Below are 26,500 nucleotides of genomic sequence, written 5' to 3'. Positions count from 1 at the left end.
AAGCCAAGTGACCAAATTACAGAATGACCAGAACAACTGGTGGCCATGATGTGCACTGCTGCAGCCAACTAGCCCAATCAGGAGCAGGGCCGACTAGCCAACCACCCATAGCCCCTCCCCCTGATGGCCCCACCCCTTCTGGCCCCCCCAAACCGGATCACTGAAGTGTGACCTTCAGTGATTCTAAGTAAGTAAATGTTCTCCAGCCTTCATAGACCAGGAACCTGAATGATGAGTGATTGGGAGGAAAACTGCTCATGGTCTGGACCATCAGTCAGGTGACCAGGAGAGGTGCCCAGCACAACCACCATCTTCCTGCATTCTCTCTCCATTGCTTACTACTAAAGAGGGCAGCCACATAACACCATCGCCTCTCCTTAGAGGGCTTGTCAGCAGGAAACTAAACCACAGTACCTATCTAGGGATAGGCTTAGAAACAGAAGCTGTAAGTGTCCCTGACACTAAAGTGCCTTTGAAGCTTCAACTCATCCAAAAGCCAATAGCAAACGTGAATACACCCTGTAAAAGTCTTTGACACTAATAACTACCCCCAGCCGGCCTTGCCCCCAATCGCCCTCCCACCTCACCCCACCAATGCATGAATTCATGCACCAGGACTCTAGTTTTTTAATATAAAGGATAGATAGAATACTATGAAGCAAGACACAAAGTCAGCTCACTCCATAATAGAATTTATAATGGTTGCTAGACTCACTACCCAGCGCCAAGCTCAGTATTTAACACAAAGCAGGCACTGAATAAATGCTTGTTGAATATCCTATTGAATAAACATGTAAATAAGTGCAGGTCTTTCAGCTTTAAAACTCTCTTGTTCTGGTCCCTAAATTGGGAACTTTGGCTTGTAAGGACGATGTTTTGTGAAACGTCATTTTTATCATCATTGGTTAAAAGTATGCACACACTCATCATAGCAAAGTGTCAGCTTTAACCCGGTGACCCTCTTAATCCCTTCTATGTTCTATTAGCTCATGAAATGAAGTTGCAAGATATTCTTTGCCACTCGGAAAACATGTAGATTAAGCAGAGAAGCAAACAATTTTTCTTAGTACAAGTTGTGGAAGAATAACCAAGAGTCCAAAAGGCAAAACTTGAAGAACCACTGAATGCCAGGTTTTTGTTTTGCAAAATGCCTACTGCTTGTTAAGTGAGATATGTTAGCCAAGGAAAGAGCTGCATTCCTTTGCAGAATTTATAAAGCTCTTATGGGAAGGATGAGGGAAAGGTCTTTATGACAGTTGGCAGGGGGATAAGAAGAGGTGGAAGAAAGTTTATCTGGCCAGGAATTTTTCTGTGTATATTCATTGCTTTTTTATCTTCCTAGGAAGACTTTGGTAAAATTTACAACCAAATCCTTGACATCTATTCCTACCATTTACTTCCAAGTCACATGACCCAATACATGCTTCTTTATACTTAAATCCAAATGTATTTGATTTAAAATGTTTTCTTTTTGTATTTGTAGCTTAAGTTTGCGTTAAAACAAAAATATAATAGTACAGACCAAACAGTAAAGTCAATAAAGTTGTTTTAGGAACCCAAAGATAAAGCAAAAGACAAATTAATTTTAATCCTAGGAAGTTATTCCAACATGCATTTATCTTTTCATAAAAAAGTATACAAAAATCCCCCCAACAAAAAGAACACCAAATAAGAAAGGATGAAATATTTTTGAAGCCTTTTAAATTATTGCTGCTAAGAAAGTTAATTTTAGTAATTTTCAAATTACTAGTATACATATAAAAACTCGTGGTTGTCACTGACTGACAAGGTTTGGCTATCAAAAAATCAGTTTTATGTGATAACAAAAGTTATTATTGTTTAAATGTTTTGAAACTTGCCCCCAGTTACTTTTGTAGCTGTGGGAACTACTGTACTTACTTTGAAACAGGTATCAAAAAATGCACATTATTTGTACAAATCATTACAGTGCACGACTACAGTGCCAGCGTGCACATTATCACTCATGCACTTCACAAACACTGAAGAAGAATAAATAAATTATAGGACACATGACAGTCTTCATTTCAAACACTTTGTTAAGCGAAAGGACCAAACCCTCATGTTCATGCTAAGGTGTTCGATTCAGTCCTAAGTGTTTGTCCAGAACAGTCGGCAGGTTCGCCTGCTGGGCTAACGTGCTACAGGCCGCCCGCCGAATGGGTTAACGTGCACTGGTATCGGGAACCTCGGTTTTTCCCATCGATGAGCAGGAGCGGCATTTTCCGGAAGTAGTCGATTATATCTGACACAGACAGAAAGTCCTGAAAGATTGGAAACGGAGATAAATCAACCCTGGAGCAGGTAGCATGAATTTCACCCTCAGTTTTTTAATCTGCATAATATCCTACCTTTTGAAGTGAGGATTTTTATTTTTTTAATGTAAAATTTGACAAATGTTTTAACGATTTCTGCTGTAGGACTTTGAAAAAAGGATTTCTCACCAACATCCAATATACTATGATAAAAGATTATATATACACTGAGTGGCCAGATTATTATGATCTCTGAACACATAATAATCTGGCCACTCAGTGTATATGCTATATAATTAAAAGCTAATATGCAAGTTGTCCCCTCAACCAGGAGTTCGACCATCAGGCCGGCCGGCCGGCCAACCGCTGAATTCATGGACTGGATTTCATATACACACACACACACACACACACACACACACACACACACACACATACACATATACTGAGTGACCAGATTATTGTGTTCAGAGATCATCATAATCTGGCCACTCAGTGTATATATGTATATACATGACTAATTTTTTTTAAACTTCATACAGGGGATCACATATAGAAGGGTCTAATTATGATGCCTTTGCCTTTGCCTCTCTTGGTGGTTTTGATTTTGGTTTCTGAGTCCCATATCTCAATCATTAATATGTGAGGAGGTGTAGGAATCATGAAGCCACTGTCCCTGGTATCTGGAGGGACACCTGCAACATGGCACAATAGTCCATTCACGATCTCTCTGCTGCCTGCCCACTGCCACCCCACACTCCCCAGGGCTCTGTAGCCAAGGCTTTGCATTCAGTGCCTGGATCGCCCTATCCCGGATGGCCAGGCTGGGAAAACCCCATCCATCCTTCTAGGTGGGTCAGAAGTCACCTAGGTATCCCCACAGGACCATGCACTTCCTCTAAGACCACTCTGCTAGGCACCTCCCTCGGGGCAGCTGTGATTCAAATGTTTGTCCAAAATCATGTGGGGGGGGGGGGGGAGGTTTCCTACTCATTTACATGATTGTAACTTGAACATATTTGGAGTGAAATGGAAGTTACGGCGGGCTGTTTCTCAGTCTGGGAATGTTGGGTTCGGCTGATCCTCCCTCCTGGAACTTTGAACTTAAAGAGAATGCTGGGAGCAGTAAATTTAGCTGTTACTTTCCTTCGCAAAAAGCAGCTCTGAAAGGCTTTCCTCACAACCTGATTACCACCCAAAAAGTGACTGCTATAAACCTCGGCTGAACACAGGAAGAGGTCTTCGGCAATTTGGCCACCTTCATTGGCCACCCCTCCAGCTTTAGTAGGAAATGAACCAACTACCTAAATAATCACCACAACAAAAATTCTATTTTCCCTTTTCCACTTGTTGATTTAAAATACAGCCTTATAAATACCCTGCAATCTTACATGGAAATTAGGTGGCAAAGATGACGATTTGGATTTGCCTTTGACACCATCCAATTGGATCTCTTTGGAAAAATTTAAATGTTTACATATCTCAATGAAATCACTTTCTGATTTCAAGAGTTGCACGTGTGACTTTAGATTATTTGGAATAAAAGGTAAAAGAAATATTCCTGTGGTACAGGTGTGGCTACTGTTAATATTTTGTTTTATTTCCTTTCAGTAAATGAAGGACTTCATGAACACGATTTAACTAAAGCTTCCGTACAGCACGGACCCGCAAAGAAAGTTACAGCGAAGTTCCATTCGGTAGGCGTGCAGGGAGGCAGAACAGGAGAATTGGGGTACATTTTGTAGCCGAGGTCCTTACCTCCTTCCCTCGGAGCCCAGTGCCCAGCATGTAAACTTGGCTTTCCTCCACGTAGCGGATCTGGACGTTGTAGACCTTGTCCTTATATAACACCATGAGGACGTACGGGTTGCTTGCTGTTTTCTTGGAGCTGTCTCTGACCAGAAAAGTGCCATCCTGAAAGGAAACATGCGTGTGGGGAAGGGAACAGTAAGTCAACAGGGGGCCGAGCCAAGCTGGTGAACATTCAGGTCCCAAACTGTTAAATCCCGGGAATGGTTATGGGGAAGGACAGCAGAGAAAGGTCGAAGTTAAGGTGACCAGACGTCCCGCTTTTGGCGGGACAGCCAAAAGCGGGACGTCTGGTCACCTTAGTCTCTAAGTTAACCTCTGCAGTCTTTGATGGAAAGGAATGCCCTCTCGGGAATAAAAGGAATAAAACACGTAGGCGTGTGAGTGGCTCCAGGGCCAGGTGAGATAAGGTCTTGATTGGGCAACAAAGGATACAGCTCCCGACTCTGGGGAGCTAATTTTCTTGCCCTTCTTCCCTCAGCCAAAGTCAGAAAAAAAACACCCAAACGCCTGGAAATTCACGCACTGTTTTAAACCTCCTGACCTCCAGGGGGAGTGTTTGGTCCCTGCCCAAAACTGCATGATCGCCCCCCCCAACCGGCCTCCCTGGCAGGCCTGGTCCCTCCCCACTGTGCTTATATATTTTTCCTGATATTTCCTAAAACAGTGTTGGGATTCGTCCTGTACTTTAAATTTTTATTCCATAAATTATTGCTAATATGAATACTGTAAAGATAATGATATTAATTAGAGTTAATCAGTAAGAAGGCACTTAAGCTACTTTCTCTTCGTGTACTGAATCAGGATGGCTTTATAGAGCCATCCGTCTGCATTAATGGCTTTCCCTCGTGCTTTTCATTCCAAGTTAATGAGTGAATTTCGGTCAGAACATTTCCGTTGAAAAAATATAGCCTTGGATCAGTGATTTAGAGGCTTGACTTCACTTTAGAATCCCCTGGAGAGATTTGGAGACCCCGTGCACACACAGCGCCCCTGACTAATTCAGTCCGAACCTCTCCAGGTGAGACCCAGAAAGCAGGATTTTAAAAAGCTCCCCCAGGCGATCTGCAGGTGCAGTGAAGGTTGAGAACCCTTGTTGTGGACTCGAGAGGTGAAAGAGGCAGCGTCTTCACTTTCGCCTCTCTGATTTGTGTAGATTTAAGGTTAAGTAAGCACCGGATGACAAGACTCTGGTCAAGACCCGACAACATTAAATGGCAGCTGGACACTTCCAGAGGAAAGGGCCTGGCTGTGACCTCTTCCCGTCCGTGTGAATGGCCACGGAGTCTGAAGAGTGAGCTTGAACCAGTAAGATGCTGGAACTTTGGGGGAGAGTCTTTGGACACTGTATGATTCCTAGATAAGTTGGGCCTTTTTGAGGATAAAATCTGCGATCTGCCAGCCCAGTGCGGCCTTCCTGGAGATTTTTCCCGGGGCCCCAGGATCACTGGGACGCTGCTGGGGGTGGGAAGTCAGCACTAGCAGGTTCTTCGATGTAACAGCTTGGGCCTAGCAGAATCCCTATCCCGTAAGTGGTACTCGGTAAAAGCCAGTCCCCTTCCTCTCCTGCCATTAATATTTATACTTAAAAATGAACTTCAGCACAGTACCTGGTTTATCCTTCGAAGAGCAGCTTCTGCCTCCGGTCGGGTAATATAAGAAACGTACCACTCTTCACTTAATGAATTCTGAAAATGTAATTTTTAAAAATACAGAATAAATTGTACAGTTACATAAGTAAGTACAAAGAAAGGCCTCCAAGTAATAATTTTCATAAATCACCACCTCCATTCCATGAGGTTTGAAACGTTTGTTTTCTCAATTTAATATAGAATCACTCAGGTAAGGCTAAATAGAAGGCATTTTCTGCAAACTGCTTTTTATCATGACGCTGGTTTCAAAGGTATCTGCAAATAAGCATTTCTTATATAATGGAATCTCTAATCAGGAAAAATGTAGATGTAATAATTTCTTCAGTTTAATAGAATAATGGACTTAATGAAAAAACTGAATTAACAAGCATTCAAGGGACCTATTCAAGGTCATAAACTAGAAAACAGATGAAAAATAGGATTATGGTACTCCTTGTTAAGTGCAAAACACATTTGCCATTGGAAAAGTCTTTAAGAACACCAAGGAAAGAGAATATATATTTTCACCTGGATCCTCCCTTTTAATTATTTTCACTTAAAAACAAATTAAGGCCATGCCCAGCTGAGGCATGGCTCAGTGGTTAAGCATGGACCTATGAACCAGGAAGTCCGGGTTCGATGGCTGGTCAGGGCACATGTCTGGGTTGCGAGCTCGATTCCCAGTGTGAGGCATGCAGAAGGCAGCCGATCAATGATTCTCTCTCATCATCGATATTTCCATCTCTCTTCCTTCTCCCTTCCTCTCTGAAATCATATATATATATATATATATATATATATATATATATATATATATATATGACATTAAGGTCAAGAAGATAAAGGTACAAAAGAATATTCAGTGGGAGTTTATGGTGATTCATTTGCTGGAGGAAAATGAAAACATATGTGTGTCTTTACCTGTTCTTCCCCCGGGGACGGTGGCCGGGGTTTGGTTGGAACCGGCAAGGAAAAGTTCCTGCCTTCCGACCGGAGCGGCTGTCTGTTGCCAGGACCTTCAAAGGCACAGCATTTGGAAGTTAACTTACTGCAAACCCTGGTTCACTCTGTCATAACACTCCTCTCCCAAAATGTTCTTGCAGTTGCTTCCAGCAACTAACATTTCAGGAAGACTAGTTCAACAACAGTTTCCACCTGCTCAAAACCACCAGGGCCGCTGGCATTGCTCTGCAGCCGGGCACTGGAATTTCATAGTACCACGATTCCTGTGACTTCTTAAATGTGTGTTACATAGCATGAAGTGACTAGCTCCGTTGGGGGAAAAGTCACAGGCATCTCAATGCGATCGCCAGATGAATATTCAAGAGGCAAATCATTCATAGACTCCAGGCCCTCACTGCCCAGACTGGATTCCCGGCCACCACGTGGTGACAAGGCAGGACTGACCATAGTTACGTTCTCACATGTTCACAAAGAGAAATGTCAGTTGCCCAAGACAAGGTGAAATTACCTTGAGAATATCATTAACTTTTAGAACCAGAGTTTGCTCCCTGCTGCTCACTCTCTTTGAACACCTGGAGGAGATGTTACTTAAAAGGCACAGCCTCGCCCTAGCTGGTTTGGCTCAGAGGCTAACGCGTCAGCCTGCACACCAAAGGATTCTGGGTTCGAGTCCGGTCAAGGGCACATGCCCGGTTGCAGTAGGGGGCATGCAGGAGGCAGCCGATAAGTGATTCTCATCATTGATGTTTCTATCTCTCTTTCCCTCTCCCTTTCTCTCTGAATCAATAAAAATGCATTTCTTTTAAAAAGGGCACAGCTTCACCCAGACTTACCGAATTGGAATTTGGGGGTTGGGTTCTCTTAATCTGTGTTTTAAACATGTTTCTCAATTTATAAGTCAAGTGTAGATTCATTGTGGAAACAAACTCCAGAGAAAGCCAAGTACTAGCCGAGCCTGGGATTAAAACAGCAAGCCCGGGAGGTCAGCTTGGGAAGGTCAAAGGTCAAGGCCGCCTTCGGGAGGAGGTGTGTGCTTTCCAAACCCTAGATCACTACAGACACCAATTTAAGTGCTGAATGAGGAAATCCGGTGCCTTTAGAAACCAACAGAACCCAGAGGCTCTCGGTGACCCTGTCCTGAGGGCGCGCTGCCTGGAGTAGGCCCCGGGGGCCGGACCACTCACCTTGGGAGAAGTAGGGCGGCAGGGAGGCGCTCTGGCTCTGCGGGAAGCTGCTGCTGGGAGAAAAGAACACATTCAGCTGGGGGAGGAGGGGCCAGAGGGAGGCTGCCTGAGGGAACCAGGCCTGTGACCTCCTTCCTCTGTGATCACCTCCCACCCAGCCCTGAAACCACGGGAGCCGGGCGGAGAAGGACCGGGGCACACGCATCTCACCACAGTCCAAAGTCTAGCAAGCTTCGCCAGCCGCCAGACAAAACCAAGGAAACTGTGAGTAAGCGCATTTACAAGGGACTCCCTATTTACAAGTGGCTGCAGTTTGGAGCTTTTGAGTTTGGGGAATGGCAGAGTCCTTGGGGAGACGGCCTGTCATGGTTAGGGAAATACAGAAATGGGCATGGAGTTGGGGAGCAGGGGACCCCCAGGACCTAACAGTGGACAATGAGAGAGTGAGCAGGTGAGGAACAGAGACCAGGCAGCACTGCAGCAGACAGAAAGGGATTCTGGGGACCCTAAATGCCATCTGTCCACGCTGCACAGCCATGCCCCCACCCATCAGCCCACACCTTCTGTCCAAGTCTGCTCTGCTCAGCAAGCTCCTGGGAGTGGTGTTTTGTAAGAATGGAGGCGAGGGCAGGGGTCCGTGTGGGGCGGACCGTGTGGGAAATGGCAGGTGTGGCAGGGGAAGAGGCACAGCTGGGAGTGGGAGAAGCAGCAGCAAATCAGAGCAAGAGGCACCCAAGGAAGATTAAAAGAAGTGAGAATCCTTCCAGATATTTGGGGGAGGTGGAGAGGGAGGCGTGCCGATGGTTGAGTTTTGTCCCGAATTTAGAGTGGGACTGGGCCTCTCCCTTTGGATATGAAAGGAGGGAGTGAGCCCCAAGGGCCGGAGGTCTTGGGGGACACCAAAAGGCATCCTGTGGGCTTGCTGAGGGAGAAACGACCCGAGGCTTTTTCCTGCTCATGCCCGTGGCCGGCCTCCTGGTGGGCCCTGAGCTACGTGCTGCTATTGAGAGATGGGATCGGGGGAGGAGCCTGCACAGTGAACTCTCCGCACCTGCCAAGTTCACGGTAGGCTTTCTCCATCTCCAGTTCCAGGTGCAGGGTGAGCTCCAATAACGGGGTTTCTTGAGTGGTCATATGTTTGTTTTACCTCACAAAGTGAAAATATTCCCCATTTCCTGCCAAGGAGTCTGTTCTCTGGGGTGACCATCAGGCATTCTGTTCTGTACCTCTCTGACCCTGAGCACAGACTCAGAGGACACAGTGGGTTAAGATGTGTGGCTCTTTGTGATCAGCTTGGGTTTGGTTTTTAAGACCCAAAATGTTCTGACCCTACTGTACACTGGCTCGTTCATCTCGCCTCACATTAGCTCGGCCTCAGGGCACATTAGCTCAGTCTCAGGGGACCCAGGTGTTAAGTGAGATCTTAAGGACATTGCACAAACCTCTCTGAGAACGCTCCGAACGCGTGTCCCGATGGGAGGGAGGGCTTGGGCGATGGCTTGTTGGATCTTGAAGGAAATGTGTTGGAGCTCATGGGGAGGAGACTTGGCTGGGGCAAAGGTCTCTGATGCACTGCGGGAAAGGAGAAAAATGTAAAGCTGATTATCAGGATCCAAGTGTCATAGAACATTCCAGAACTGCTCCCCGATTAGAAACAACTAGCCCAAAGAGAGATACAAAACTCCAAGGAAGATGAAATGTTATTGGGAAGTGGTTGGTAGGATGGGACCCCACCTCCCAAGGACTTTTCTAGAGCCTTTTCACCTTGGCATGCATTTTAAAATGCTGCCATTCTATCTCATCCTCTGTAATGCACATTTTCCTTTTCTTTCTTTTTTGAAATGCTAAATTGGTAGAAAATTATCAGTCAGGAACCATATGCATTTTAGAAATGATTCATAAGTTTTGTTTTGTTTTATGAAAGCCAGATTCATGCTGTCTCATCCTTCTGATGTGAGGGCACAATTGAGATGTTTCCCTCAAACCATACGTGCCATTTTTCATGCACTGTACAGTTAATTAATTTGCACCGATACACATGAACTTAATAGTTCTCTTTGGTAATCCAGCCAAACAATTCCATTTTATTATATCCATGCAGTGTGCCACATGATATATGTCCATTTAATACTAATTTAACAAATGTAATGGACTTGATGGTGTTTCTGGACTAAAGAATTTCATTTGAATGCCTGAGTGGAAAAATGAAGGGATGAGTTATAAGTTGTAAGATGAACTTACCATCATCTTCATCCTGGTGAAGGGAAGGAAAAAACATATATTAGTCTATCATCAAGGCAATTCCTCAATCACATAAATGGCTCTATTTCACATTAGCAGTGAGCGACTCTATAATGAATATATTGTAGGGAGCAGAACCAGTTAAGTGGTTTATGATTCCTTAACACAAACTGGCATCAAAGGACACTCCACCCGGAGTCTCTCACTATACATTTAGCATCAGATAGGCCCTGAGGTGCCTCAAAGTGCCCAAAGACTCAGTAATGACTACCTGTCCCCAGTGATCATACATGACCTTTCATCCAACTTTCTCAGCAATCCATCAATGATTTAACATCCCCGTTTACAATGGAAACCAGCCACTCAGGTGGGACTCCTAACTTGCCAAGGAATTGTGACAGAACTGGATTCAACTCTGCATGTGTCTAACCCAGTGGTCGGCAAACTCATTAGTCCACAGAGCCAAACATCAACAGGACAACGATTGAAATTCCCTTTGAGAGCCAAATTTTTTAAACTTAAACTTCTTCTAATGCCACTTCTAAAAAATAGATTTGCCCAGGCCATGGTATTTTGTGGAAGAGCCACACTCAAGGGGCCAAAGAGCCGCAGTTTGCTGACCACTGGTCTAACCCAAAGCTCAGCCTTCTTTTGGGCTCTACTGTGCAATGGCCACTCCCGTTAAGAGCAGCTGCCACTTATTTATGATGCGGCTTACCCGGTGCGTCCCCACCGCTCAGCACATTGACCTGCAGGGCAGCCTGTGAAATGAGCAAGGGGGAGGCGAGTGCTCTCCTCCTCAGATGAGAAATGACGGGAGAGGTAACAGCCATGTTGCCACCGACTAGACCGAAACTGGCAACTTGGACTTGTTTTGTTTGAAAGTGTTGTGAGCATTACATTAGTTATTATTTTTGCCTCATATATGAGGAGTGCTCAGTAAACGTTAGCTCTTACTGGTCTACCACCAAGATGAGGCAAGAAGGATCATAGCCAGAATCACTCATCCCACGTGGCCAACTGAGAGCCCCCACACGGGGCTGCAGAGCTAGCACACATGGGCTCAGCGGGTCCCCACAGTGAAAGCTCTCTTCAGCATGTCTGCAACCGGATCCAGTCCCAGGTTCTCGTGACATGAGCATCTACCTTCCAGAGTCTGTGAACCTCAGGAATGAGATGTTACCCTCACTCTCCACCTTCCCTCCGCTTGTCCCTCTGGCTCCTGGGCTCCATGGGCACTGCCACCCACCTGCCTTTGCTAGGGACGTTCTGAGGCTGGGCTGCAAACCCATTTCTCTTAGGGTGACACTATCCTGGGCCCTTCCCAGCATTCAATGGCCATCACAAATGTCACCTTTAAGAGGTGAAGGGGAGAAAGTAACCCCTGACTCCTTGACCCCCATGGGTCACTTTCTCCCCTTTACCTCGGCAGCTCATCCCATGATTATACACTGTTTAGCATGTTGACTGTGGGTTTGCCTGCCTCCATCACGTCTTACCACTTCATCTGAACCAGTACACCATCTAGCTCAGAGCTTCAGAACAGCAGGTACTGTTCTGACTAGGGGCAGGTGTGTGATAGCCTGCAGAAGGCTTATTGGCTACAGGACTCAGATGCTGCCTACTTATTCGCTTTCAACATGCAATGAGCCTGTCACCCCCTCTGAGCTTCAGTTTGCTCTTATAAGAGAAACCATGATTGCTAATGGGGTCCGTAAATGCAAAGCATGTGTTAAACCAGGTGACCAATTTTCCTGACTTGCCTGGGCCATGAGACTTTCATTGCTAAAACTGGGCAAGTCCCAGGCACCCAGCTGGCCCACCAAATGTAGCTAGCTTGCTAACATGCACACAGTAGGCATTCAATAAATGCTGTCTCCCCTCCTTTGCAGGTTGTGCAGGCATTAAAGGGAAAAGAGAGGACTTAGAAACTCTGCTGCAAGGCCCAGCCTCTCGGCCATCCCTCCCTTCATTCCCCCTTCCACCCACTGCCCTTCACCTGCTATTTGCCCCCAGGGTTGGGGCTGGTAATCACCCAGCCACCCCGCAGCCCTCAGAGGGGCCTGAGCTACTGCAGTGCACCTGGTGGAGGGGGGCAGGCCGGGCAGATGGAGGCCCCAACAGGCACAGGACTCTGAAGCCCGCCGTGTGTAGGGTCGTCTCTGGGCTGGGCTCCAAGGAAGGCAGGGACAGAGGGACCCCCACCTCCGCGGAGCCCGCACCAGCTTCCCCTGTGCCAGGCGTTCACCGAATGGCATTGTGTACTTACATTCTCTCTCCGGTCTGGTACCCGGGAATGCCTGAAATGAATTGGGGCAAAGAAAGAGAAGTGAGACTGAAGTTTCAAAGACCCGGCCTCAGAATACAGATCGTTTCACTTGATGTAATAATGAGAAATCAAGCCCATCGAGCCGTGACAAAATAGGAAACAAAAAAAATCCCAACACCCAGCAGAAAAGCCGGGAGAGGCCGTGGGGGGAGGTCTGGTGACTGAGCTCTGTCATGCTGCCAGCTGAGCGAGGCAGCCCTGTATTCTGTTCAGCTCCTGCAGCAAATAATTACAAGTGAGAGAAGGGTCTAGCCAGCAAACTAACTCTTTAGTAGCTATTAAATCTCATTGAATAGATGTTTTACCAAGCAAATGAGAGCCATCGGAGCTCAATTTCCCCTTCGCTGATGCCGGTAAAAGGCCATCCCCGGCCCGCCCTTCGGGGAAGGGAAGAGAGTTGGAAAACACTGCTGCTCTGGGGCTTTGCCCAGACGCACAGCCAGCCCAGCAGGCTTGGTGGCAGCTGTGGTGGAGCTGTGACAGGCAGCTGTGAGCCTGGGCCCGCATCCCCATCAGCACTCGCTCCCTCCTGAGGGACGCAGGAAGGGGGGCGACATTGACCTAGTAGGCGTTCAATGTGAGGGCTGGAAGCTTCACCGGCTACATCTCCCTGTGTGTGTTTAAAATTCCGACATTTTGTTCATTAGGATATTTTCCCCCATTCATTTTGATCTTTTAAAATATTCCATGAAGATGTTAACTTGGTCGCTGATGTTTCGGGGTGTCCCCCAGCCCTGGGCCGGATTGAAGCCTCACACTGGCCGAGCCAGCGTCAGAGTTACAACTGTTATTCAGATAAACGGAAGCCTTGGCTTTGTCCTTAGTTAGGTGTGAGGTTGGGCCTGACCCTTTGGTAAACAGGCCTCCAGAACTTTCTGGCAAAGTGAGCAACCTCAGGATTCTGCTGTTATAAAATGAGGAAAACACTTTCAGTGGCTGACAAACCCCACCCCCACCCCCTGCGCCTCCATTATCTCCTCCTGCTGTCTGTACAGAAGACTGCAACGCCAGGCAGGTCCATTCCCATGCCCTGAGGTGAAAGCAAAATGCAGCCACACATGTGACCAGTTGAGGACAAGGTCCCATAAACAGCAGTCACCCCCACGCCCCCGATGAAGCATCTCTTCACCCCTTTCTGGCTGGATGGCCATTTTCTTCAAAAGGGACCCTGGACCTTGCATCCAGCCTAAGGGCCCTCGCATTCCCTCAGCCACAGGGGCAAACAGGATGCGGGTTCCAGTAAAGCTACCCTAGGCAGGGGGCGGGGCATCTGCATCGAGTGACAAGCTCAAGCAATAGAGGACACTTACTTGGGCACCGGTGGCTTCTTCCCGGGCAGGGGGCTACTCCTGTCGTGTCTCTCCGTGGTCGGTGGTAAAGGAGGCTTTGGGATCTTGGGTAAATGGTCCCCGAGAGGCCTGCAGAGTTGAGAGAAAGGATGTGTGAGACCCAAACCAGAGTCCCCAGGGAGACCGGTTCCCTCCCGCAGACACCACAGGGCACTCACCTTCCTGCTGGGGTCGGGGGCTGCAAGACAGGAGGGGAGACGCGTGAGTGGCCTCAGCACTTTTCAAAGAATAAAGTCAAGATACAAGACGCAATAAAAACAAAAACAAACACAACCAAACAGGAAAACGGCTCACCTTGTCAGAAAGCACTGGTTTCTTTCCTGTAAATGACAAAGAGCAGACGGGCCTTGAGTTCTGGCCTTTACCAGCTAAGCATCAGGCATTGAAACATAGTTTGATGAAACTGAACTGAGTCCCATGACGGGGGGTGGGAGGTGATGGAGAGGGAGAGAAGGAGCTGCTTGGGTTCGAGCCGTGAAGAACCATAGACCTTAGACCTGATTTTACAGGCTCAGAGAAATTAAGTGACTTGCCCATCGTCACACAGCATTGCAGATATACAAACAGTATCCTGGGTTCTGTGCTTCTCGTCCAGTTTATCTTAGGTAAATGGGTGATAAAAGGATTGAATGTCTTTTGGAGTTTTAGCCCTCTTTCATTGGTCAAGAGGTTCTTGGGATAAAGCCTAAGGTTATATTTGTACCTGAAATAAACCCATTTGCCCTGAAGGGGTTAATTTTCCTCTACCCCTTTGGTACCGTTGACATTATATAAAATATTAATTATATTTCTCGTTTCTGGGAAGATTTTTAACTTGGGGAAGAGGGTTTCTGACGATTCTCCTGGTGGGGCCGCAAATCATTTGGTTTAGGTTTTGGTTTTGGTTTTGGTTGGCTGGTCTTTCTTCCTTTCTTTTTCTCTTTTCTTCCTTCCTTTTTCTCTCACTTTTCTCATGGAGCAGATAACCCGCAGGCTCCCTGAGGAAGTGAGGACTCTGCATTGCAAAGTTATTCACAGCGTTTTCCACTTTATTCTGTCCTAAGTGCCCTGTGTCTTCAGTGTAATACAACAGTTACTCAACTGGATTCAAGCAAATCTAGAAGTAAAGGCGCCATGACCTTGAGCAAGTTCTTTAAGGTCTTTGTGTCTCAATTTCCTCACCTGGGAAATGGGCTTGTGGGTGAAAGCACACAGGTTTGCTAGGGGTCAGGTGACACTCTATACGGGGTCAGGCGCTTGGTCCCTGTCAGCTGAGCTTCCTCCCTCCCTCCCACCGTCCTGCGCAGCGACCACCCTGAGGTCGACGGTGAAATAGTCCACCTGGAGTTGTGTTTTTACAGGATTTATTCTCTAGATGCTGAGGACAGCCAGGCCCACAGTAGGGCTAAGGATCTTGTCTGACTGGGAAGGACTCCCTGCCTAGTAGGGGAGTGTTTCGGTGGTATAAAAATAAGTTTGTCATTCATAAAACTTTTTGGAGGTGAAAACTCTACTTTAGAGGGATAACTAGAAAACTTCTATTTTTAGGCCTGAATAGATTTTCTCTTAAAAAAAAAAATTCCTTATTTATGCGTATTCTCTGGGCATTTTGGGAATCTCCTGTCAAGAGTCTGAGCTTTGTAAGAGGTTAGTTCTCCCAAAACATCATGGACCAGTGAGTCATTCCGAGAGCAGAGCTGGCATTGTCAAGACAAGGTCACTGCCAAGAGGAAAAGGAAAACTTTTAAAAGGCCGGGTCAGCTCAGAGGTGACTGAGACTTGATGGCAGTGTTCCATTCTGCGAAGCTTTGGGACAGCACCCAGTCCCTCAGGAGCCAGCAGAGCCAGGGGCCCTTTAAGAAAAGCAGCAGCAAGCAGCAGCCTCGAGGCCAGGAAGTGATGGAGAAGGCGAATGCCTTGCTCAGAGTGCAGCGAAGGAAGGGAGAAAGGGCCCGGGAGGGGCCTGGCCTCCAGGCTCCTTATCCCTCCCATCCCGGGGCTCAGTCCTTGCCCAGGACTCTCTGGTCCACAGGTGGAAAAGCCAGCATCTTCAGTGGCAGGAGGAGGTGGTGGAAGAGAGCATCACTCTGAAGTTGGAAAGACATGGGTTCAAATCCTGTACCCAGTTAATCACATTTAAGGATGCTATTCAACCTCTCCAAGCCTCAGTTTCATCATCTGAATGGACAGGGGGAAATAATATACCCCCTTTGTTGGGTTAATTTGAGAGTAGAGATAATGTAGGTGAAATACTATGGCAGGTAAAGCACTGGGCCCATAGTAGGTGCTCAGTAAATGGTAGCTATGTTTTAGAATCGAGTTGAAAATAGCTTCATGTGGAGGTAGCTGCAGTCCAAGACCACCCTGGGTCAGCTCTGGGGGAACAGGACTGTCGTATACCCACCGTTTGGCCAACTGCACACAAACAACAACAAAAGTAGCCCTGCCATTTAACTAGCAAGTTAGAGTTTTACAAAGCATCTTCTCCGAATAGAATACACACTGTACAAATAAGGAGGTAGCTATGGAAAGGTTAGGTCCCCGTGGTCAGGGAGCTGCTAAATAGTAACCAAGATGGCTGATGACAGGCCTCTCAGCCCAGTTCCTCCCTCTGCATCCCAGTGCCCCCTGCACCGCCTTCAGGAGGACAGTGAGATGAGTGTACACAGAAGGCCCCAGGGAGAGGCAGGCCCAGCATGGGGCAAAGGGCAGGAGCTCGGCTTCAGGCTGATCTGGGTTTGGGTCTCCCCCTGGTAGCTGAGCGATCTTGGGAAGTTACCTCTTTGTGCCTCAGTTTCCTCATCTGTAAAATGAGGATGTTCTAGTAGCCCCCACTTCGTAGTGTCGTGGTGTTTGTTAGTTAAATGAGTTGGTGTGTGTGAAAGGCATGCAATAAGCACTCTATAGAAGCTGCCCATCGTTATTATGCATCCAAGACGAATGATACCGACCTAGTGTGAGGGGCTCTCTGTCAAACGGAGCTAACGAGCGATCGAGGGTAGGCTTGGTGCTTCTGTCTATGGAAGGAGGCGGGACTGGAAGGGAAAAGAAGGAAAACAATTACAAGAAGAATGGTTGGCTGGGGGCGGGGCATGGCGGGCCAGAAAGCAGTACTCACTCTTTGCTGGTTTGGGGGTTCTACTTCTGCTAGGCTCTTCATGGTTGGGCTGGGGTGTGGGGAGTGGCTGTTTGGAAAAGAAAAACAAAAACACACAAATGTTAAGAAGTATTTGCAACACATTAGCAGTTCCTGGTGGCTTGATCTCCCCAAATATGTCCGAATTTGTTCACTTCTCCCCATTTCTATATTCCACCCTCAATCTTAATCTCTGATCCCTGACTGGACAGTAGCCTGCCATGGGAGCCCCCTGTTCTGCCCTGTCTCCCCCAAAGTGACTCCTGCATGGCAGCGGAGTGAGTAAGCTGCTCCCTGATAAGCCTGCTAGTGGATCTCGCTCAATGTTACCTCCACCCACCACCGCATTCCTGGGTCTTCTGTCTCCCTAACCTCAAATTACTGCTCCCATTGTCTTGTTTATGCATCTACTTACTTTTTTATTATTTGTACCCCCTGACCAAATCAAAACTTCATGAACGCAGGGACTTGATTTGTCTTATTCATGCTCACTCTCTTCCCAGCAGCTAGAACGCTGCTGGGCACACAGTAGCAGCTCAGTCAATAGCTGTTGATTGAGTGAGGGAATTCTGCATCCCAACAGCGGAGTTCACAGCCTTCAGATTTCAAAAGTAAAGTGAATTCCGGTCTGTGAGCCCCCTTCGCAAGGAAACTGCACAAGCAGGAGGGAGCCAACCCTCAGGAAGGAGGTCCTGACTGTGGTGTGCGCTTGATTTTGAGCTTTGGGGCCAATATGTCCTCTCCCTCCCTCTAACCCTCACACTTTGGCACTTGCCAGAGCTGTTAGAGTGCTGAGATCCCTCCTGCAGAGAACACATTTCTTGATATTGACTCATTATCCTGAACTTCTCGGGGTCTCTCTTCTCGGGGTCCCTCTGGGACTCAGAAAGGCCCCCAGGACCTGAGACTGTAAGTTTGGAGAAAGAGGAAAGGGAGTTGCTGTCTTTCTTTCCATCTGGTTTACTGTTCATAAACCTTATAGTCTCCAGGCCTTTGCCCGTGGAATTTCTGGCATTGGCCAGCAGGTGGCGCACATCTTTTTTGCAGGAGAGAGAAGGGGACCTGGGACTCTTGGAATACCAGTAGGTGTCATTTACTTAGAGTATATTTTACAGTTTTCACTTACTTCAAAAATGAGAGACTTTTTGTTATACAATTAGTTTAAATTGTTTATTATAAAAAATAAAATACCAATAAGCATTATAACAATAAGCAATAAGCAATAAGATAAAAATCACTAGTATTTCACTCCACCCAAAAAAAACGCACACACATATACACAACCCTGTGAGTCCGTGAGTATGCATTTCCCCAGCCTACATATAATCCTGTCTTACTGGTGGGGAGTAGGTGAAGATGTTTATCGACTTCTGTTCTCTCTGGCAGAGGAGACCTTTGGAAGGGACAGAGAGGGACAGAGAAGAGTGAGGAGGCCTACCGGGTGGCTCCGGCCTGCTGGTGGGGGCGGGAGGGCAGCCATCGGTCTCTGCGGCGGCACGGGCGGCTGCTGTGGGGATTTCCCGGAGAGGGGCCGGTCTGGGAAACACAAGCACAGTGAAATGAAAGGAGAAATGCTAAAGCAAGGCGAGGGTGGGCCACGCTCAGGGGTTCCCAGAAACAGATCCTGCACCCAGTTCTGTGCATCTCAGGGCTCCAGGAGCCCGAGGTCCCACACACTTCCGCCAGCGCAGGCCGTGGCAGGGATGTGTCCATTCCAGGGTTTCCAGGGTGGAGAATCTGACACACATACTAGCACAGCCAGAGACACGCCCCGCTGCCTGGGCAGGGTGAAATGGGCACTCAGGGCTCATGGAGATCCTATGGGGGTTCCCTTCCTCGCCCTCACAAATGCTCTGGGCTCTTCTGCCCCCTCCTACTTCCTCTTTGGCTTATCTCTTCCCTTAAAGGGAGGAGCTGGTCTTCGGCGCCTGTTACCCAATCACAGATTCTTAACTGGTCTGGACTTGCCCAGGAGAGTAGCTCGCATCTTTCTGGTCACTACAGAAGTCTCCCTGAGCCAGGCGTGCAGGCTGACATCGGCCCCACCCCTTCAACAGGGAAAGGCCAGGCCCGGACTGCCAGTGCCGGCCTCCTTACACTTTGGGCTCTGGCTGCCTCTCTTGTCTCACCCTCGCCCCTGCCCTTGAGAAGCATTGTTTGTCCATGGAGAATGGGGCTTAGAACGTAGGCAAGCCAGGTCCACCTCCTGCCACTCCACCCACACCGGCCATCTCTCAGCTCCTGAGAGGCCACGCTCCTACTAACCCCTGGACCTTTGCACAGCCATTCTACTGCTTAGCATGCTCTTCCTTTCCCACAACTACCCTCACTTAGCCTCACCCCTACTCATCCTTTAACTTTCAGCTTAACTATCACATCCGCAGGGAATCAAACCCAGACTAGGCATATACGCCAACCTCATCTCCCACACTTGTCTTCTGAGTATATATCATGTGTTAATTAAACCATTTTGTGATTTCATTCATTCGATGTTGCCTCAGCCACTGGACTATGAATTCTTTAGGGTGAGGACTGTCTTGTTCACTCTGTATCTTCATAACTGACACATACGAGGTACTCAACAAATTAGTTATCTGTTTCTTCGCTGGGCCTGTTTCCCTATATATACTAAGAAGGTTGATAATCGTTGCTCTTATCACATAGAATGCTTAAAAAGACAAAGTAAAATATTGACATCAAGTTTATGAAAGGGCTTTAAAATTGCCAAGTGTGATATAGCTAAAGAATTGGTGGTATTAATTTTTTGTGATACTGACCATCAACTTTCTGGGTTACTCCTTGAGATTCTGTTCTACATACTTATTTTCTGTCATCATCTCTCCTCCAACATATCCCTGCGAGGCAAGGGCTATGTCTTCTTCCCCGATAATGCCAACGTTCAGCATTTAGAATGGTGTCTGGATCATAGCAGGAGGTCAGTGATTTTTATTGAATGAATGCGTGAATGAATGAATAAGAAATGGGCTGACAGAAATGGATAGTGAAAATCTTTAAAATTTGAAGTGTTGCTCAAACCCCACTCAATATGGTGATGTTAATTCTGACAGCCTGTGGGTAGCGGTGTCACATAACTATGACTTAGTCAAAAAATATGGAGAAACAGGACACAGCGAGTTATTCCTGCCACGTGCCCTCAAGTGGCAGTTCAATGCCGGTGTCAGCCATCATAGGCAATGATGGCTCTGCAATATGAACAGTCCCCACAGCAAACCTACGTGGACGTATTGTTACTAGCCTGTCTCACAGCTGAGGAAACTGAGGCCCAGAGAGGTGGAGCCACTTGCCCAAAGCCGAGTGGGGGCCCAGTGGGGGCCGGGGCCAGGGGCTGGGGCCTGGGGCCGGGGTGGACTGCAGGGCCCTTACCGATGTACATGGAGTTGGAGTTGGAGAAGGGCTTGGCAGGCAGGATGGAGTTCTGCAGGGCTTCCTCGTCATTGGAAGGAGGCGGCTCATAGTCGGCATCGTCTTCCATGGGCGCCTGGTCCTCCTCGTTGGGGGACTCGTAGTCACCATCATCCTCTGCGTCATGGTCATTGGGACTCTCGTAGTCATCATCATCCTGCCCACGGGGACGGGGACAGCGCAGGCTGTAGAGGCTCCTCGGCACTCAGCACGCCTATGTCTCCTCTCTCTGCCCAGCCTCACAGTGGTAAGTTACTCCCATTTTACAGATGAGAGCACTGAGGGCGGGGAGGACAGTCTGACAGGGCCAGCAAGTCATGACCTTGGGACTTCCATCAAGGCCTTCAGGCCACGAGGGCAGTGCATTTTTCTCTGCACTGTTTTGCTCAATGGAGATAAGCAAATAAAATGAGGAGGACTCTGGAATGGAGGGGCGGAGACCTGGCTCTGTTTTGAGTAAATAGTTTTTACTCCAGGCGTCACCCAGAGGAAGACTAGATGCCAAGCTCACTGTCCATCCCGTTCATTGGCGGTGGGTGCTGTGCTCACAAAGTGTGTTCTCATTACAGCCCTGAGCGGCGCTGAGGGCCACGCTGATGGGAAGGCAGAGAGCCACGCCTGCGAGTCAGAACACGTGGTGCGCTGTGTCTGAGAGTGTGTAGGGGAGTCACACTGCGCTGTTGTGAGGGCTGTGTGAGGGCTGAGGGCTGCACGTATAGAAACAGGCCATTCCTCATGACCTCTGACCCCGGGTTGGAAGCCACTCTATTGGAAAGACCCTAAGCTTTAACCTGTTAACCAAGCGGGACCTACAAATACGTCAAACGTAAACAATATCGGGAACAGGTAGGACATATGAATACGTCCTTGAAATATATGTTGCACCCTGAGAGGGACGGTATATATTTTTCATAATCTTTATAATTGTTTGTAAAATTTATAATTTTTTTTAATTCGATGTTTCCATTTTTTTGTTGGTATTCTTTTCTATTTGTTTGTAATTTTGTATTTTCCTTTGTGCTTTATATATAAATAAACGAAAAAATATATATTTCATTTATTTTAATTAAGTATAAATAAAAAAATAATAATAATATGAAATTACATCCTCCGGGCGTGACGTACTGACACGTCCTAGTGAAAGAGTATGCGCCCGTTATACGTTGCGTGATTAAAAAGGGAACTCCCCGGTTAATTTTGTTGCGTTTCACATGTGCTGCTTTGTGGGTGTCAGGAATGTCAGCTTAGGGGCGGGGTGGTTGCCGTGAAGCCGTCCCTGGACCAGGACAGTCACAGGAATGATGTCCCAAGAAGAGGGGCCACCAGCAGCCGCCCAGTGGAGTGGCTGGTCACTCTCCTGCCAAAGTCAAGGGCAGTCAATGCACCCAGGGCATTTCTCTGAGTTCAGGGCAAAGCAGCAATGGGAGGTGGCCGCTCGATGAGCAAAGCTACGGAATTAAAACCCAGAAATCCTGGCAGCTTTGCCGGGTGGCGTGAGGAAGACCAAACTGTTCAACTGAAAGATTATTGTGTGAATTTTTGACTTGAGGAGCATTTAAAAATATATGTTGGAAGGCAAAGTGAGGACTGAGTGACTGCTTGGACTCCACAAAAGGCTTGTCCTGTCTCAGTGTTTCTTTATCTTAAGAGCCAAGTTGGAGGATTTGGAGGGGGGGGGGGGGTGGTTGAAGAGACGAACCTGTGACAACCAGGACTTCAGAACGATGGTGTCAGCCCTCTCCAGCCCAGGCTGCCTGAGCCCTGGCCCCATGGGGGACCCTCGGTTCTCTCAGCCTGCCCTCCGAGGCCCACTGCTCCTGACTTCCCACCAGGCCTCCCCCAGAGGCCTTTGCCACGATTATGTCTCCCAGAGATTTGTGGGTGTTTGTTCCTGATCATACTCTGCCCCGTGCGTGTTACCCGGTGCCTGCCCTGTGCTGTGAAATGCTCACACATTCAGGTTCTTTATCCCCACCCCGCCCCCTAGTGCCCCTGCGGTGCTAATCTGGCCACTCAGTCAGTGTATATCCCATATAATAAAAGGCTAATATGCAAATTGTCCCCTCCATCAGGAGTTGGACCAGCAGGCAGGTCAGCCAACCTGACCCCACCCATGCATGAATACATGCGCCGGGCCTCATACACACACACACACACACACACACACACACACACACACACAGACTGAGTGGCCAGATGATTATGCATTCAAAGATCATAATAATCTGGCCACTCAGTGTATATTGGATATGAGGGGTGAGGGTGTACAGAGCTCATCAAAACCTCAAAGGAATCACTGTGATTCCTCAACTATAAAACCAACCAGCCAGAACCTTCCCTGAGGTCTTTTCATGGCTAAAGGTTGATCCTAAAATCCCCTTCCTATCGCTTCACCAGGGGGGACTTGTGTGCACAAGAAAAGCTCCATCCAAGCTGCTCTAAAGCAGGGGAGGGGTGGGGAGGCCCTGCTGTGGGTGGCAATGGTGGGTAACAGTGTGGGTTGCACTGTACGGGTCAAGTTCGGCCCAGCGTCTGGGTTTGTAAGAGAAGCTGGGGTGCTGCCACGTGGATGGCAGACGAAGGGCTGGCAGGGAGTTACTCTCCGGCCTCCCCACGTTCCCTGACGGTGGCGGGTACACTGGCCTCTGTGAGAGGCCTGCTCCTCACTACAGAGGCGCTCTGGCACCTGCTGGGCTGGCAGCCAGCCATACTCACAAAGGACGACCAGCCCCCGTTCTCCTCCTCCTCGTGGCTTTCTGTGGAAGGAGACAATGCCTCGTTAGTACCAAAGAAGGCGCTATAAAGAAAGTGAAAGCAGCTCTCCCTTCGGGTGCCTCCCCCATCAGTGCCCCGTCCCTGGCCTCCTTCCCACCCGACACCCCCTGAGTGCTAGTCCTGAGGGCAGCGGGCTCTCCACCTCCCGTGTGCCAGCCACCGAGAGCGCTTTCAAGTCGCCGATGTCACTGCTGGGAGATGTGTTAGAGGCTCAGAGGCATGGGGCTGGCTCCACGCAGTGCCCAGCTAAAGCCTGTGTTCTCCCCCCACCCCCATTCCTCACTGTCTCTCTGCAGAGGGTCCCTGCTGAGCAGGGCCACAAGCCAAGCGCCTTGTATAGTGACATCTCTCCTGCCCTCAATCAGGACCCAAACCCGTTTCTGGGTCAGAACTGGCTAACAGGCAAATGAACAAGGTCACCGGCATGCCACACAGGAGCCCTAGGAACCAGCAGATGGACTGAAGTCCTCCCCCGCACCCCCCCGCACCCCAAAGTCATCTCTCTCGCCCCGAGACCTTTACCTATTTCCTCAGGAAACCGGTGGACTTGGGGTCTGCAAAGGCAAACAGCATTGCGTTAATGGCCTTACTGACTTCAGGAGGCTCCCCGTTTCCTCCATCCGGCCCTGCAGGAGGACTTCCCAGTAGAGAGTATGTCTCACTACCCAGGACTGATGTCCTTGTCACTTGGCAACCAGAGCCGGACAGCCCCAAATTCTAGAAACCACCAAAGCCACACGGGTGGGGCCACGGACAGCTCGTGACTGCCTGTCTGTCTCGGAGAAGTTTTGTTGACATCCCAGACCCGGGGTACAGGGTAAAGAGCGGGAACACCCCCACTCCCCCTCCCCTCCCCCCCACGGAACCAGCTTCCAGACGCCGGGACTGAAGGGACACTGATCAAACACTGGGCTGAACCAGCTCTGCGCCTCCCATGTAAGGCCCGACTAGGGTAGGAAAACCCTCGCCCTCCCTCCAGCACACGGGGCCCACTCACTTGCGTGGTGCGAAGATGCTCCTCCTCTCCTCATTCTTGTTGATGTCTTGACTTAACTTACTGAGAATCCTGCAAGATAAAGGGACAGAGAAGGTGACCAAACCATCTGCCCCAGCCTTCCCACTCAACCCATCTGACCACACGTCTGGACCAGCCTCCCCCTGCCTCCTCCTCGGCCTCCAGCCAGTCCCCTAGGCGGCTCCTCTCCTCACTGTCCCCCAGAGCTGCCCTGGCAGCCCTTCTCCTGCCCAGGAGCCCTCTAGCTGGCTCAGCCTCCTCAGTCTAGCCCCAAGCCCTCCGTGAAGACATGTCAGCTCACACCTCGCCCCCTTCATCAGCCATATGACATGGAGATGATCGCCGTGTATAGATGCTATCGCGTGAGCCCTCCTGGCTCAGGTGCTCTGACTCCTGGTGCCTCGTGGTGATGCCTGGCTCCTCAGAAGCCTGAATCATCTCGGAGAGGATTGTATAGCGCTTGACAGGGGCTGTTCATTACCCCGGATCTCCTTCATTCTCCTCTGCCTGCCTCCCCACTCGGTGACATGGGTTCTATCTCAGAGAGGTATTCCCGGTCAAGGAGGAGCCTGCGGGGTGGGAGTGGAAGACTCCCTCCACCACCCATGCCCTGAAGCTAACCATGGCCAGGACCCTTGGAGAGATCCTAGATCCTGGGAGCTGTGAACCAGAAGATCCCCACATGCCAGGACAGAGGGGTCTTCTCCGGCGGGACCGCACACAAGCAGGCCCTGGCCATAGGGGTATAGGCGTCCATTCCTTAGGCTCTGGCAAACCCCTAGGACACGGTACCCCAGCCTCCCTTCAGACCGACTGCTGAGACCACGGAAGTGAACTGGCTCTGAGTTTCCAAGGGGCTCAGGGCAGCTGCGAGGAGCCTTGGAGATAATCTGGACTAACATTTTACAGATGGCCCAGACAAAGGCAGCGACAGGCCACCTGTGGGTTAGTGACAAAGGCCACCCCTCTCCCCACAACACAGAAGCAGGGCTCCCCAGTTTCCAGGCCAGCACACCCCACACACCACTTCCTGTGTTCACACCCATCAGCGGTGAGCACTATGCACTGTGCCCATCTGAGAATGACCCAGGAGCTACGGGCCTCCTGTGAAGTGACTGTCTCCAGGTAACAAGCCCAGCCCAGAACAAAATAACTATGTTAGAAAGGCAGTGCTCAGCACCCTCCACTTCCTGCTCAGCACCCTCCACGCCCTGCTTCCCTCCTGACCAGCAACCCTCCAGACCCCAGATCTATGCTTCTCCAGACTCCCAGCACTGCTGCCCAAACCCTCCTCCCTCATTAGATTGATAGCTAAACTAATTGTGATCAAGGCAATGGGGACTTCTGAGGACAGAAGGGGAGGGCAGTGCTTAATCCCGTGTCCAGTTGGGATTTCACACTTCACTGACTACCCGGGGGGGAAGAACTCTGAAACACCTGGGGCTTCCCAGTGGCCTTCTGATTATCACCTGGGACATGTGTCACCTGGGACACGGCTCCTTTGTTTCCTTTAAGTGATTGTTTTGAGTAGCTAAGGGCCCCACTCCTCCCTCTGACGTGGAGGATGGGAGGAATCCAGAGAGGGAGGAAGACCTGGTGGTGTCTGGCCTGTGGCCAGGTTGGAGGTACCCCCTCCATTCAACAATGTGCCAGGAAAGGGGTTCAGGGAACTTCAGTGCACAAAACAAAGCTCCCTGCCATCCAGGAGGTTCCATGCTAATTCAGAGAGAAGACAAAGCACAATGAACATTTAAGGAAGTGAAAGCTAGGTGAGACTGTGTATACAAACATGCCATGGTGGGGGGAGGGGCGGGAATGGGACGGGCACAGGGTGCAGGGGAGGGTGCAGCGCAGTTGAGAAGGAGCAGGCCTCCTGCTGAGATGACATTTCAGCAGTGACCTGAGGAAGGTGGGGCGGCCCACCTCACCGCCCCCACCTGGTCCTGCAGAGCCTGGCTGGGCTCTGACTCACGGGGCTGCTTTGATCCTAGAAGGACCTCCTGCTCTGCGAGGCGGAGGTGTCACTTCTCACCAGTATCTTCAGCAGCCAGGCTGGAGGCTAAGGAAGGAAATGCCAAACCACAGGCCCCAGCAGAAGAGAAGCTAAGAGCTGAGAGAGCGGAGCAGGGCCTGCCCTTCTGGTTTGCAGCAAAACCTGGGCTCTTGGGGTCCTCCTCCTTTGGTAGGCCTCAGAGGACACCTTCCTAGCCAGCTGGGACCACGCTCAGGAGTGGGGGGACAGGGCAGGAAGGCAGTGGCTTCCTCTGTGTGCAAACTTTTGTAAGTTGTCCTCCACTCCCACACCCCCAGAGGACCAAGTGACAGTGAGTGGCCGGAGGTGACTCATTCCCCCTCCTTCCCACAAACCTCACGCCTCACTCAGAGCCAGGGAG

At 49.2% G+C, this 26,500-nt stretch overlaps 1 protein-coding gene across 3 annotated transcripts in view; it reads right to left on the bottom strand.

The window, feature by feature from the left end:
• Nucleotides 1-1,563: 1,563 nt before the first annotated feature.
• LCP2 (lymphocyte cytosolic protein 2) overlaps nucleotides 1,564-26,500 on the bottom strand; it is a 38,842-nt gene continuing 13,905 nt past the window's right edge. Inside the window, exons 4-21 of one of the 3 annotated variants that reach the window (XM_084884014.1) lie at nucleotides 24,090-24,158; nucleotides 23,615-23,646; nucleotides 23,033-23,073; nucleotides 20,279-20,474; nucleotides 18,333-18,430; nucleotides 16,877-16,943; nucleotides 16,710-16,793; nucleotides 14,074-14,099; nucleotides 13,938-13,957; nucleotides 13,741-13,848; nucleotides 12,371-12,401; nucleotides 10,102-10,114; nucleotides 9,303-9,432; nucleotides 7,861-7,913; nucleotides 6,635-6,729; nucleotides 5,693-5,770; nucleotides 4,032-4,187; nucleotides 1,564-2,282 (exon numbers count right to left, since the gene is read on the bottom strand). In XM_084884014.1, the coding sequence (XP_084740140.1) occupies nucleotides 2,160-2,282; nucleotides 4,032-4,187; nucleotides 5,693-5,770; nucleotides 6,635-6,729; nucleotides 7,861-7,913; nucleotides 9,303-9,432; nucleotides 10,102-10,114; nucleotides 12,371-12,401; nucleotides 13,741-13,848; nucleotides 13,938-13,957; nucleotides 14,074-14,099; nucleotides 16,710-16,793; nucleotides 16,877-16,943; nucleotides 18,333-18,430; nucleotides 20,279-20,474; nucleotides 23,033-23,073; nucleotides 23,615-23,646; nucleotides 24,090-24,158 (1,420 nt within the window). In that variant the 3' untranslated portion in view covers nucleotides 1,564-2,159. Of the gene's footprint in view, nucleotides 2,283-4,031; nucleotides 4,188-5,692; nucleotides 5,771-6,634; nucleotides 6,730-7,860; nucleotides 7,914-9,302; nucleotides 9,433-10,101; nucleotides 10,115-12,366; nucleotides 12,402-13,740; nucleotides 13,849-13,937; nucleotides 13,958-14,073; nucleotides 14,100-16,709; nucleotides 16,794-16,876; nucleotides 16,944-18,332; nucleotides 18,431-20,278; nucleotides 20,475-23,032; nucleotides 23,074-23,614; nucleotides 23,647-24,089; nucleotides 24,159-26,500 lie in introns of all 3 variants that reach the window. The other 2 variants (XM_084884015.1, XM_084884016.1) reach the window with 2 other exon arrangements.

Source organism: Pipistrellus hanaki (genome assembly GCF_964339955.1).
Source record: "Pipistrellus hanaki genome assembly, chromosome: 5".
Classification (NCBI taxonomy): Eukaryota; Metazoa; Chordata; class Mammalia; order Chiroptera; family Vespertilionidae; genus Pipistrellus; species Pipistrellus hanaki.
This window is presented reverse-complemented; position numbering and strand designations above follow the sequence as displayed.